The sequence below is a fragment of the Cheilinus undulatus genome, linkage group 4 (genome assembly GCF_018320785.1).
Source record: "Cheilinus undulatus linkage group 4, ASM1832078v1, whole genome shotgun sequence".
Lineage (NCBI taxonomy): Eukaryota > Metazoa > Chordata > Actinopteri > Labriformes > Labridae > Cheilinus > Cheilinus undulatus.
The window spans coordinates 2280060-2294515 of NC_054868.1; the positions used below are offsets into that span (position 1 = coordinate 2280060).

General features: G+C 39.0%; 1 protein-coding gene across 1 annotated transcript in view; it reads left to right on the plus strand.

Moving 5' to 3' along the window:
• Positions 1–8713, plus strand: part of ppp3r1b (protein phosphatase 3 (formerly 2B), regulatory s1ubunit B, alpha isoform, b) — a 39070-nt gene extending 30357 nt beyond the window's left edge. Inside the window, exons 3-6 of the mRNA XM_041784638.1 lie at positions 1051–1227; positions 6568–6627; positions 6872–7056; positions 8069–8713. Coding sequence (XP_041640572.1) covers positions 1051–1227; positions 6568–6627; positions 6872–7056; positions 8069–8116 — 470 coding nt within the window. The 3' untranslated portion in view covers positions 8117–8713. The remainder of the gene's footprint in view (positions 1–1050; positions 1228–6567; positions 6628–6871; positions 7057–8068) is intronic.
• Positions 8714–14456: the final 5743 nt, after the last annotated feature.

The window sequence follows — 14456 nt, forward strand, 5'->3', positions numbered from 1 at the left end:
ATAATCAAGGCTATGATAAAACCCTTCAAGGAAGTTTAATTTGTATGTAGAATCTTAAAATATTTCATTTGTGTTTTTTACATCACAAACATCAGGGTTTGCAGGTAAACCGACATTTGAAGGGTTAAATTTCCCAAAATTAATACATATTTGATATTTATGATCAGATCAGACCTTTATTTAAAATGTGAATGCAAAAAACGTGAGAAAAATGATTATTATTTTTTGTTATTTATGTATGCTGCCATTTTTGTTCACAAACACCCTCAGAATTTAGAGGAATTTATTTCAGACCATCTGAGGGTTAGGGAGTGTTGATAACGTGTCAATAACATCCTTGTTCCGTTGTTCTTTGGAGGTTTTTGTTCTGCTCTGTCCATTAAAGGAAGTGAAATCATGTCGACTGAATAAGGATGGCTTTAGTGCTCCATTATCAGGTTACGCTGCCCCCTGTTGGAGGTATCATTACACTACAGAGCCAAGTAGACTGACAAACAGCTGATGTATCAAAAACACTAAACATGATTTATATCAGCATCAAACCCTCGATGGGGACACCCCTACCTAGGACTTGACCTCATTAGATTTTTGATTATTCTAAGAGGACGAGGGTCGATGGTCTCCATGAACAGCAGCACAAAAACAGCCCCCACCTGCCCCGCGCCTCGCTGATTCATGGTGATCAACAGAGTGATTAGTGTTGAAAGAGGTGTCACATGACCCGGCGGTAGGGCTTAGAGCGCGACACCAGGAGGTCCGCAAGGTTCAAGCCGGCCTTAGAGAGAGAGAACAGCAGCTCTGAAGGAACCATGGCCAGCACAGAGAAGAAGCCAGGTGAGTTTGGAGGTGTGGTGTGGGGAAATATTCTCCTCAGACAGTGAAGGACGGAGGCGCGCTACAGGTGGGCAGCTGGTGTTTAAACAAAACAGGTCTTAAAAAGGAGGAGTGTGGCCAACGTTCCCAATAATCCCCTCCTGTTCAGGATCTTTGTCACTTCATGTCTTTGGTCTGACAATAACAACGCCTCTTCCTCTCTCTGTTTCATTTCAGTTGATGCTGATGAGATTAAGAGGCTAGGAAAGAGATTTAAGAAACTCGACCTGGATAACTCCGGGTCTCTGAGCGTGGAGGAGTTTATGTCCTTACCGGAGCTCCAGCAGAATCCCCTCGTGCAGCGAGTCATCGACATATTTGACACCGATGGGAACGGAGAGGTGGACTTTAAAGGTAAATAAATCATGAAACAGACTGATCCCTCAACGTCTCATTCCTCCCAAAGTTTTAAACTACACCTGTTAGTATAACAGATGTCTGCAAAAGCATTCAGCCAGTTTAAAAACTGTATTTAGTAGTGCTGAAAAATACTGGAAAAATGGAAAAAACATGATATCCTTTTTTTCTGTCCATATTTAAGCCAACTGTCCACCATTTAAATCTTGCACCCTGCTTTTTATCTTTTTGGGCATCCAGATACTAAGTGGTGATCCTTAATGCTTAGTGTGGACACACCGCCATGTGAACTGAAACCAGTTTGATACCTGGTAGCTCAGACTGCATACAGAGGTGGTCTGGAACGTCTTCATCTGGACTGGATTGGTTGTGTAGATGAATGGCTTACTACTTCTAGTAGACAAAAAGCATAAAGATCTGTCTTATTTACCTCAGTTTAGTCATTAGAGCCACTCTTCAGGCTCCCAGACAGTACTGTATTAGGCACCATTTTTATGTCTTAAACCCTCACGGGTCCGTGATCACGCCCACGTGATCAGATCATGTGACATTTTCGAAGCCCCGTAACTAAAAAACTAAAGCACCTAGAGCGCTGCTGTCAACTTCATTTGGAATTGCAGATCTGAAACTTTCTCCCAGTTTTTGTTTGACGTTGATAGGCCATGTAGAACCGGAGATATCGCCGTTTTAATTTGATAGTACCAAGATATCTATCCGGAGGTAAAGGTGGAGAGGGGGGGGGGTACGCGCTGGACAGGCCTTGCTCTTCCTTCCATATCTTCGTCATTTTTTGTCCTTTTACAAAACGGAAAAAGGCTGTCGATATATATATAGTTTGAAATATTTATATATAGTTGGATCTCATCTAAATTTGACCTGTTATGTTACATTTGCACTATTTGGAACTCTGGGAATAGCTATTGGGGACTGTGGGAATACAAAACACTGGTGTGGTTCTTTGTGTAATTTTGCAAATATTTGTTTTGAAGGGTTACAGCTAAAAAAGATAAAAAAACGCCTGTAAATATACATGTTTTAATGGGAAATATTTGGATATAGGTTTACTGTATTTCAGTTTTACCTTTATATGTTCATATTTTCAACCTGTTTTTACTTTTTCAAGTTTCAAAACAGTTCATTGAGCATGTCTGTGTTTTTATTGTAATAAATAGTATATTTTTTAAATTCGGATTTGATGACTTTTGTGTATTTTTAGGCCCAAAATGGTAATTAAGTAGGTTAAAGTGAAAAAATAATTATCAAATCATATAGAGAAAGTTGTGCTGAAAAAAAAGATACCAAACATGGGTATGTTAAAACATTTTTTGTGGGGTATATTAAGGCAAAATCAAAAGTTCTCAAAAACGGCCAAAATAGGCTCCGACCCTTAAGGTTTAAAAAAAACAAAAAGGGAAAAAACAAAATGTCTCTTAAACTAGAGCCAGCTCCCATCATTCTCAACTAGAGCCAGCTCTTAGAAACCAGTGTTAATTTTGGCAGCAATTTTTAATTTTAGTCTTAGTTTTAGTCTTTAAATGAAATGCATTTTAGTTTAGTCACATTTTAGTCATTTCTACCCTTTTAAATTTTAGTCTAGTTTTAGTCGATGAAAACTCAAAACATTTTAGTCTTTACTTTTAGTCCAAGCATTTATTCTCTTCCCTAAATCTGGTACCAAATCATGGTAGTGAGTTCTCTGCCAAACCTGGGGTCCCTGCTTTCTACAGCTGAGAGGCAGAATAGCTACAGATGCATTGTTTTTGACACATTTTTTCCACAGTGGAGAAATATCACAGGTTTAAAAGTCCGACAAAAACTACATTACATTTCAGTGTAGTTTTAGTTATCTTTATGAAAACTGAACTTAGTTTTTGTCAGTTTTAGTCATCACAGATCTATTTTTGTTAGTCTCAGTCTAGTTTTAGTCATCACAGATCTATTTTTGTTGGTCTCAGTCTAGTTTCAGTCATCACAGATCTATTTTTGCTAGTCTCAGTCTAGTTTTAGTCATCACAGATCTATTTTTGTAAGTCTCAGTCTAGTTTTAGTCATCACAGATCTATTTTTGTTAGTCTCAGTCTAGTTTTAGTCATCACAGATCTATTTTTGTAAGTCTCAGTCTAGTTTTAGTCATCACAGATCTATTTTTGTTAGTCTCAGTCTAGTTTTAGTCATCACAGATCTATTTTTGTTAGTCTCAGTCTAGTTTTTGTCAAGGAAAAAAAGGCTGTCAACGAATAGTTTTAGTCATAGTTTTAGTTGACAAAATTAACACTGTTAGAATTGAATTATTTCATTCTACCCCACAAAAATTATGAGCTGAATAGAATTTGTGTGTCCTTAAGAAAATGGTTGACCAGTATCTTTTCTAAAGTTTGGAACTGATATGTATTTATTATGATTTAAAACTGTACTTAAAATTGCATGATCAAAAATATGAAAGAAAATAAACTAGGGTTGTTCTTATTCCTATACCAGTATTGGAAATATGTCAGATTCTGTTTAAAATGCAGGTACTGGTATCAGTGAGTACACGAGTTTATGCACCAATCCGATACAGTTTGGTTTAGCTTTATATTTTGCTTTGTTTAGCCATGCTAACTGTTAGCATGGCTAAACGACCCCCAAGGGGGTCCCGACCCCAACCTTGAGAACCACTGGTATGAAGCGCACACATCAAAAACAGTCTAATATAATATCATCCGGGCTATAACTGTTGTTTCCTTGCAGGTAATGAGTCACACTTGTTACTGTTTGAGCATGGTCGTCTGCAAACGCGCATGCTCAAACATATCTGGCATCTTAGAGGTGATTTCACTACTGTACATAGTTTATTTTTAAAAAGATGCTGTCTTTATACAAATTTAGGACAATTTTATTTTATTTTCATTTTTGCCACAGTTTATAAAGATGAGTGTATTTCATTGTTTTTTGCACTTTTGAGCAATTTAATTTGTTACTATGGACTTATGACATATCATTAAAATTTGGGTTCGAAGGATTGTATTGATGTATAGCCATTTAATATACTCCTAAAAATGTCACTACAGCAGGTAAAAATGTAAAGATGTGCTGGGTGACTTGTTCTATGGCAGGTCATAAAGGGTTAATGCCATCATTTAGTCCAGTGGTACTCAACCTTATTCTACCAAAGAGCCACATTGTCTAGAAATACTTCAGCGAGAGACACAATCCAAACTGAATGTAAGGTAGATAATAGATCAGTTAATCTGTAGTTGAAATGAAACAAAACAGTGGATTGGTGGATAATTATGAGGTTAAATGGGATACAAATATCTGTTTTGTGTCAGAAGAACCAACCTGTCACTGATAATGAGCATATATTTATTTTATTTATCACTAACATCAGGCTAAAACCTTGTATCTCGGTTTTTCATGATTTTAGTTTGTTTTTATAGATCGGTGCTGTTGGTCACCCTTTACATCTGTCAGTGAGGTTTAATCAATTTTAAATCAGTAAAACATGTCAAAAGATATTTTTTTTATTCCCTGAAAAGTGGTGATCTTGAAGATACCAGTCTTTGGCCCAACACCAGCATTATGAAAGTTCCACCTCGCCTAAAGATTTCTAAGGTATTAGAATGAGCTGAGTTTGAGCTCTGAAATGCTTTTCAGAAAAAAATGATGATTTATGGTTGGCTATTTGAGTTTTTATACCTCACACTGGGACATTTACTGTAGTTCTGTGGCTTTATTAACATAAAAAGAGATAATTTCTCATTTTTTTCCACTCATTATTAATTTTTTAGCTAAAGGGGGAGGGGCCTCATATTGATCTTTGCCCTGGGCCTCCAAATGACTAAAACCAGCCTTGCCTCACACCTGCAGCTCTCCAGACACATCGTTTCATCGTTTCGTTCCATAACTTCACTCCCAAAACTGACACACATCTGAACTTGAGACTGGTTCTCACTTTACGGGTTTCAAACATTAGCAACCCCCTTAAATTATGAATCCATTTTCTCAGTTTAAAGAATTTTTGACTAACTGGAAGGCTCTTATTCTCCACACTAAACATAATTTCTAATGTTTTTGAATCTCCAGAATTTTTATGTGGATGATCCTAAAATCTGATTGGTAGAATCACGGTATCATACTTTTTTTATTATCTTAATAGCTCTTTTCTGCAATTTAAATATCAGATCTTAGTTAATTTATATGTATTTCCCCAAATTTCAGCACAGTATGTCATATAAGGCAGAAAAGTGAGGGAGAGGGAGAAAAGCGGTTAAAGAGGCACCGCTAGCCAGTCATGCTGACTTTGAAGGCAACTTTTGGAAAAGAAGGTGGAACTGGCGAGGAGTGAGGGACAATTCGGCCTAAAAATGATATCACAGTGTTTTTCTCATCCGTGACTAACAGTTTTATATCAAAGTATTATGAAATTACAAGAGCTCATGCATATTCAGGTGTTACAGCCCTCCTTCTTCCCTAAAACAAACCTGTTCACGTCTCTGTAGCTGCTCCTGTAGTTTTGAGTTTCATTTCTCTCCTGCTGAGGTGTGTCATGCTGCTACTGGCAGCTCATTTCCTGACGTGGGCCTTCACAATAAAAGCACTTGGGAAATGGACTGGGCTCGAAGTATCCATTCCCTGATTCAGATTGTGATATTGATTCATATAATCCAGAGATAAATCCTCATATTTAGGTCTGCTGCTTTTCTCTGCAGCTCCTCAGGTGACCAGTCTCTGACTTAGATCGCTTATACAGCCTGGAACGTGGCTTATAATCTCCCCTGAAAGCCTTTGCACTCTAAATCCAACTATTTTAGTTTGAATATCTGGGTGCTGGGTATTTCTCCCTCACATGTAAACACAGGGGATCGTCTGGATAACTCTTAGTGGATTATTTTCATGTTAATAGCTGAAATCATGGTGGACTGCACAGAAGTATGGGATAAGTAATGCCATTTTTTATTATTTTAATAATGATATAAAGTTAAATAAACTGATCAAAAATCTTCCATAAGTTTAGCTGCAGGTTTCTGTCTAACATCTCACATGAATCCAAAATAACTTCAGCAGCTTCTCAAACACAAACATAACAATTAATCTGAGGTTAACTCGGGTTAAAACTGTTCTGCTACTTTTCCTTTTGTTTTAAGCCGCCTAAGAATTTCAGTGTTTTATGCAATTGACAGCTGCACGTGAACCCAGACTTCCTATAAGTGGATAAAACTAAATAACATATCCACAATGCTTCTCAGCCCTGATTTACAGACTTTAAATCATCTGCATGTGATTATTTACATGCTGCTTTATCCAGCAGCAACGTTTATCTTACCTGTGCCTGATGGTGTGGTTTTCCTTTTGCAGAGTTTATCGAAGGAGTGTCCCAGTTCAGCGTCAAAGGAGATAAGGAGCAGAAACTGCGCTGTAAGTTTCCTTCACATCCCCAGAGAGTAAGAACCTGTGCTAAAACCAGAGCAGAGGCCTCATAAGAAAGTTAAAAACAGACAGAGGTGATGGCATGGAATGTGTGTAGAGCCTTAAATAAACCTGTGATTGGCTGCACATCTACCATGAGCATGAACTCTCTCCTCCTCCTCATCATCAGCTTTGACCCAAACAAACCTGAGGCGTCAACGCTCTCCCTCCGTGTCCTCTCTCTCTCCCTCAGTTGCCTTCAGGATCTACGACATGGACAAAGACGGCTACATATCCAACGGGGAGCTCTTCCAGGTCCTGAAGATGATGGTGGGCAACAACCTGAAGGACACCCAGCTCCAGCAGATCGTCGACAAAACCATCATCAACGCAGACAAAGACGGAGACGGCAGGATATCCTTCGAGGAGTTCTGTGCGGTGAGTGTGGATGAAGATTTGTTTTTACATCTCAGGTTTTTAACCACAAAGATAAAGAGTGGAATCATTCATTCAGCTAGCTCCCCAGGGACATATGTGTCTCTTTACCTGCTAATGCTAATGCTAATGATAACGCTAACGCTCTCCTACTCTGAGCAGGAATGAGCAGGTTTATGTGAGACAGTCTGTAGCGCCACATTACGTAATAACGCCCCATTATGTAATAATGTAATAAATTTTCAATTCATTATGTAATAACGCCGCATTTTGTAAGCCACTAAAGCAGTTAGGGTTAGGGCAAGGTAGCAGGGTATACCCTGGGGGCCACCTTAAGTCCTAGGGTTAAGGTTAGGAGCCCAGAAGGGGGGTTAGGTTTAGGCATAAGTCACTAAGCGGTTAGAGGTAGGGCAAGGTAGTTGGGTAGGGCATACCTTGGAGCCCACACTAAGTCCTATGATTAGGGTTATTACATAATGGGGTGTTATTACATAATGTGGCGCTACACGGTCAAATCACAAGGGTGGATTGGGATTAGGAACTGGAGATAAAATGTATTTGATTGTCGGTCCTCCTGTAACTAAAACCCTAGAACGTGTGTAAATCACTTCTGGTATCTCTTTATTAAATGTCCAACATTTATGTAAAAGGATTGAATTTAACACCTTAAGTCTCAAAATTCTGGTTGTAATCTCAGACATCAGACTGTAATCTGGTAATTCTGACTATAATCTAAGAATTGAGATTAGGTCAGAACTTTGGTCTAGATCAGGGAAACTCATCCCGCGGCTCTCGAGCCCCATGTAGCTCTTTAGTGATCAGTTGCGGCTCTTTTAAAGTCTGTTTTATGCTTGACGCATCCGCGAGGTCGCGAGTGTCCGCGTGTCGAACGTGGCGTCAAATATTAAGTCCTTCATCGATTGATTAATTGACTGGCTGATTGACTGATTGATTGAGTGATGTCCTGAGACTGTATTTTGAAACATGGCCTGACGTATGATGTCACTTCCTGCAGGTGGTGGGTGGATTAGACATTCACAAAAAGATGGTGGTGGACGTCTGACGAGCTCGCGCTCTGGCTGCGTTTACTGAAGTTCTGCTTGAAGACGTCGTCCAGCTTCTCACTCTGTTTGTTTCAACAGAAGTATTTCTCTGTGAAAATCCCCCCTCACCCCCTCCCTCCCTCCCCCCCTCTGAGCCAAACCCCCACCAAGTATTACCCCCCTCCCCTCCTCCAGATCAGGAACTGTCAGTGACTCGACGTCGCACTTTAACAGCGGACGGACGGCTTTTTAACGCAGAGCGGCGGTCTCTCTCTCTCTCTCTCTTTCTCTCTCTCTCTCTCTCTCTCTGGTGGAGGAAAGCTGGAGCGTGTGCGTGTGCGTCTTTGAGCGTGCGTGTGTTCTGTATGTTTTACTGGTTTTTTCGAGGTATGTGGGTTTTTTATATTTATTTTGGTGTCATAGTTTTTGTTGGGAGAATCAGAGGAAGTGGATCTTAAACTTTAGTGGACGAGTGTGTTTCGCTGTGATGTTACTTGATTTCATGAACAGAGCATGAAGTGCCAACACAACATTTATTGACATGCAGTTGACTTACAGGTGAAATCTGTGTCTTTATTTTGGAGATGTAACCGTGTTATTGAATGCATTTATCTTAACTGGAGTGTTGCATTATTTACACTTAAGGATCAGCTTCATTTTTCAGTCATGTTGGCGAGTTTTAAGACGGAGTGTGCACTGCATGTTTCCTAAACGACGGGTTGTTGCAGACGCCGAATTATTCTGTTGGTTTCCAGCACTTTTGTCTCATTGAGCACCAAGTAAACATCGATGTGAACATTATTTAGAGATCAGAAGATGGAGATAACGCTCAGATTTGGTATGAAAAGCTGCTGAAATGCTGATGTGCTTCTTTGCACATCTCCACGATTGCTTAACAGCGTAAAAGAAATGTCAACAGTTGGTTCAGACCAAAAAGAAAGACGGTTTTTACACCCAAAGTTAAAGCAAAGCATGCATCACAGGCAGCTCTCTCTAACGTCTTTATCTCTGGTGTTGCTTTTATTTCATGCCTGATTAATTCTGTTTTAAGTTCATAAAACCTCAGACACAGGCTAAAAGTTTACCATAACTTCTGAGAATAATAGAGTGTGGCTTCAACAAAATAAACTTTATTTAGAGTAAAAAATGACAAAGAAAAACAGCAAATCCTCACACATACGCCCCCTGCAGGACAAGTTTGAAAGATAGTGGATAGAAGGGTGGATTGTGTGGTTAACCGTGAGACCTCACAGCTATTTTTTTCACCATCATGTCTCGTCTGGACTTTTAGTGTTAAAAAGTTTTTAAAACATTAACCCTGTAGTGCACAGTCAAGCTCTAAACATCTTTTTTTTTCAGGATATCCTGGACTTTAAGAATATATCTACTACAGTAATGTCACTGGAATTTTTAAAACAGTTATAGGACTCTAAAGACAAAAGAAAACACGAATCAGAATTTGAAACTCAAAGATTTTTATTGATAACACAGTTAACAATAGTCACATAGCTTTTTCTTTGGGCAGACTAGTTCTCCGTCTCTTGGGGACAAAACAGTGAAAAAATAAACATTCTGTGACTAAAGGTTTTTAAAATATCTACATATATTAAAAAGAAAGTCCATTTGTGCCTTCCTTTAAGCAGTAGAGACGCAACGTCTTGCTATTGGGGGACAGCCCCTCCCACAATGCATTGCATGTAAACATTGCCCTCAACAAACATGGCACTACCCAGCGAAGAAAGCCAGAGTACATGATCGAAAATGGATAAAAATGGACAAAAAGACGCTTATTATCAGATCTAATGCCGTGTATTTAATCTTTAAAGAACCTGAAAAGTCACCGAAGTTCCAAGCCCGCTAGAACGGCGTCCTTAAGGGCTACAGAGACATCCAGGGTAGAAAGTGAATGGCAAAAAGGTCAGCTTTCAGAGGAAACAAAAAGTGTCTATGACTTATGGTTCAAAATTTTTGAAAGTTTTTCTAAACTGTGTCACTTCTTGTTATTTACAACACTGTCCTCAGAGACCCCGGGAAGCCAGCCAAGTTCTTGGCTCACCAGAAAATGTTCTGTAAGAGCTAGGAATGCATGAAGAACGTATTTAGAAAGGCACAACACTGAGCTTTCACAGGAAAAAACAAGTTAGTGTCTACTAGTGTCTAGTGTCGACTTGCGGTTCAATAGTTACAAAGCAATTTAGAAAGGGGTGTGCCTGAAGCACGGATCCATGCCGCCTGAGCTCTAAGGGTTAATCACTGCAGCTCTGGTTGACATTCAGCAGAAGAGCTTCTGTAAAACTTAAAGATCCTGATTTTGAATTAAAGAAAAAGTTAATCCAACATCAACAACAGTCATTTTATGAGGTTTTAGCCCCTTGAGTTGCGGACAGACTTGGTAAATCAGGATTTGAGGCATCTTATGAATAGATACCACCGTCTTTGCTGGTGATGAGAATCAGTCAGACGTTTCAAACCTCCCTGTAGCTGAAATGGACGCTCACGTGAGGCTCTTTACAACCAATCGTTGATTATTCAGCTGTTGCAGACTGGGTGCGTGGCTTCTGCGTGACAGCTGCGCTGGAATATTTGCGTCCGTGTTTTTAGACTGTGTGAACGCCATGTCTCTCATGTGCACCAAAATAGACAGAAAATGATCAGTAGAGAGTCGGTTTACCTCGTTTTAGCAGCATGATTGACGGGGTGGTGCACTTTGTGTCCATTCTTTTCAAAGTAAAAGCCCGATATGACTTTCCTGTGGAGGAAGTCATCTTGTTTGTGGAGAATGCAGTTATTCTGAAAGGTAAAACTCAGCAGAGCAGGGAGCCAGAGCCGCCACGCTGCAAACACACACCCACTCTGACCTAAAGAGGAAGTTCCAAACTTAAAAAAAAAATCGTCTTGACTTTTGGTCTGAATGCTCCTGAAAGCCCGCTGATGGTTGGTGAACATGCAGGACTCATTTCAGCTGCTGGACTCATTCACATGTTTAGTTGTAGAGCGGCTGCATGCATTTTTACTCCTAAGATACTGAAAATGTTTGAGACAGACGAGCTGAATAAGCAGGCGGCGCTGCAATGTCAGCTCAGTTTCGCGGTTCTCTTGTGTTCTCATCTTTAGATTTCTTTGCGAAGCCCAGGAGGAGATAAAGGAAACGGCCGTCTGAGCGGTTGAATTACCGCCGCGCTGCAAAAAGACTTTTCTACCTGACATGGACGACTCGTGATGTGTTTGCATGACGTGTGATCTGATCTTTCTTTCTTCTGCCTGTCGCTGTTTGCATGTAGATCAGCTTTTCTTCAAGCTCTTTTTTGGAAGCTCGAGTTTACCAGGCTGGTCTCAACATTTAATGAAATGAGCGAAATGTCTTGCAGATGCAAACAAATCGATCCTTGTGCATGCAAGAGTATGTGATAGTATTACTGGTGAGCACTTGCACTGACGAGATACTTTTCTGTGAGGTAGAATCTTTTTATACTCTCAAATATGCATGTTTAATAGTTAGAGATCATGGACTAGCTTCTTTGGATATCCCTTACTCAGAGTTGTTTCTTTAGCTGTACTAGTTTCATATTTGAACAGGTGAAATGGTGTCATGCTTGTGTTCTTATCAGATATTATAAGATGTGTTCATGGTGACGATAAGTACATATTTTCTCTTGTATTCTTTTACGTTTTTGCATTTCAAAAGTTTTGGCTCATTTCATGAAATCGGGGAGACCGTGTTGTTTACATGTTAATAATAATAATACTGATTATAAATAAAACATGAGCATTTCAAGCACGTGGATGTTGCCAATGAATATTTTCCCCACCGATCATTACTCCTCAGAATCTCTGTAATCTGCCACACGCTCTGTCTCTTGGTTTGGGCTAGTTGGAGGATTTTTCTGCTGGTTTAGTTTCAGGCGGTGCTGAAATGTCTTCTGTTGGGTTAAAGGGACGTTTTTGTTTGGGTTGGACTCAGTCTTAGATTTTTACTTCATCTCTGCTGCATCACTGAAACTTCATACATGGAAAATGAGAAATAAAAAGTTTGAAAGTTGTTAAAAATGCTCTCAGTCTCATTTTTTATGTTTCAGGTTTGTTTGTTTTTCAATGCAGGATCTCTCTTTTCTGTTTTTATGTAATCTGATTTTATTCTGCAGGGCAGTTTGCCTCCATCGAGGAGATTCTCCTCAGTGTAAAACACGTGAAAGCTGAGCAGGCTTTCATGTGTTTTGCCCTGAGGAGAGGCTTCGGTCAAGCCACATATTGCCATAAAAAATACACGTAAATGTGAAATGTTTTCACTGTTTAAAGTCAAACACATTAGCCCAAACCACAAGATTTCTTAGGAAAAGGTCTGAACCACTCATATGGGTTTTATCATGATTTTAGGTGGTTTGAGTGAACCTGATTTTAACATCAGAGCAGACAGGCTATCACACCCCCCTGAAATCCCTGGTGCCCCCCCAGAAGGTCCGGGACCCCAGGTTGGGAACTAAGGGTATAAACCAGGTGTTTTTCTTTGCCCAAGGCCACTTAAGGTCAAACCAGAATCTCACGGCGTTCCATGTCCAGGCAGAACAGACTCCTTCAAACATTTTACAGTATCTGAAGTTTGAGTACGCAGACTTCCTCACTGTTTGAGAACCACTGGTTTAAGCGCTGTAGATCCTGGATGGACTGATGGAGTCATGCTGTATCTATGACGGCTGCTGTTACAACATCAGTCCAGCAGAGGGAGACAAAGACTCTAACATGTAAAGAGAGTTTAGCTCAGTGATACTCATCGTGTGGCTCTTTTGTGATGATTTGTGGCTCTTTTATGTTCTAGTTTGAAATATTTTCCACCAGAAAACCTTGAAAAAGGTCAACTTTAACCTCAGAAATTATACATTACAAGTCACGTGAATCAGTTTGTTTCCTACTCTTGTACAGCTGGTTTTAATTGTCATCCTTCATTTTTTGGTTTATTTCCATTGCCCTTATTTGCAATTTTCCCCCATTTTTACAGCTTTTTAAGCCCAAGTTTGCCACTGCTTTTGCCCCTTTTCACCTGTTTTTTTCTTTTTTTGTTCCACTTTTTACTATTTGCATTTTTTCCCACTTTTTTGCGATGTTTTGCCCCTTCCCAGCAGTGTTCGTTTTGGCGGCTATTTTTAATTTTAGTCTTAGTTTTTAAATGAAATGTATTTAAGTTTTAGTCACATTTTAGTCAATTCTATCCTTTTTAGTTTAGTCTAGTTTTAGTCCATAAAAAGTCCTCACATTTTAGTCTTTACTTTTAGTCCAAGCATTTATTTTCTTGCCTAAATCTGGTACCAAATCATGATAGTGTGTTTCCTACACCCTGCTAAACCTGGGGTCCCTGCTTTCTACAGCTGAGAGGCAGAATAGCTATAACTACATTGTTTTTTGACAGATTTAACTACAGTGGAGAAAAAACATGGATTTTGAATGTCTGATGAAAACGACATTACAGTTTTGTCTAAATTTAGTCACTTTGAGGAAAACTGAACTAAGTTTTTGTCCGTTTTAGTCATCACAGATCTATTTTTGTTAGTCTCAGTCTAGTTTTAGTCATCACATGTCTATTTTTGTTAGTCTTAGTCTAGTTTTTGTCATCACAGATCTATTTTGTTAGTTTTAGTCTAGGTTTAGTCATCACAGATCTATTTTTGTTGGTCTCAGTCTAGTTTTAGTCATCACAGATCTATTTTGTTAGTTTTAGTCTAGGTTTAGTCATCACAGATCTATTTTTGTAAGTCTCATTCTAGGTTTAGTCATCACAGATCTATTTTTGTAAGTCTCATTCTAGGTTTAGTCATCACAGATCTATTTTTGTTAGTCTAGTTTTTTGTCATGGAAAAAAGCTAGTCAACGAACATTTTTAGTCATAGTTTTAGTCGACAAATTTAACACTGCTTCTCACTCATTCAAGCTGCCTTTAACATTGAATGCTACTTTTTGCTAATTTTTGCCACTTTTGTCTGTTGTCTGTGTCTTTTAACTTTTTTTTTTTTGCCACATTTTACAGTTTTTTTTGACCATTTTTTCAACTGTAACTCATTTTTAATCAATTTTGACACTTTTATCCACATTTTATGCCACTTCTGTCCATTTTAGTCTATTTTCACTCATTTTTGCCAATTTTGCCACCTGAAACTTTTTTTTTTTAATCAGTTTTTGCCATTTCTCACTAGTTTTTGCCTCGTTTAGCTTGCTTTTGTTATTTTCCATTTTTTCCCCTTCTTGCACATTTAAGCTGCCTTTTGCCATGGAATTCCACTTTTTCCCATTTTAGTTACTCATTGCCACATTTAACAGTTTTTCTGGACCTTTTTTGCCACATGTAACTTATTTTTTAATCGATTTTTGCCA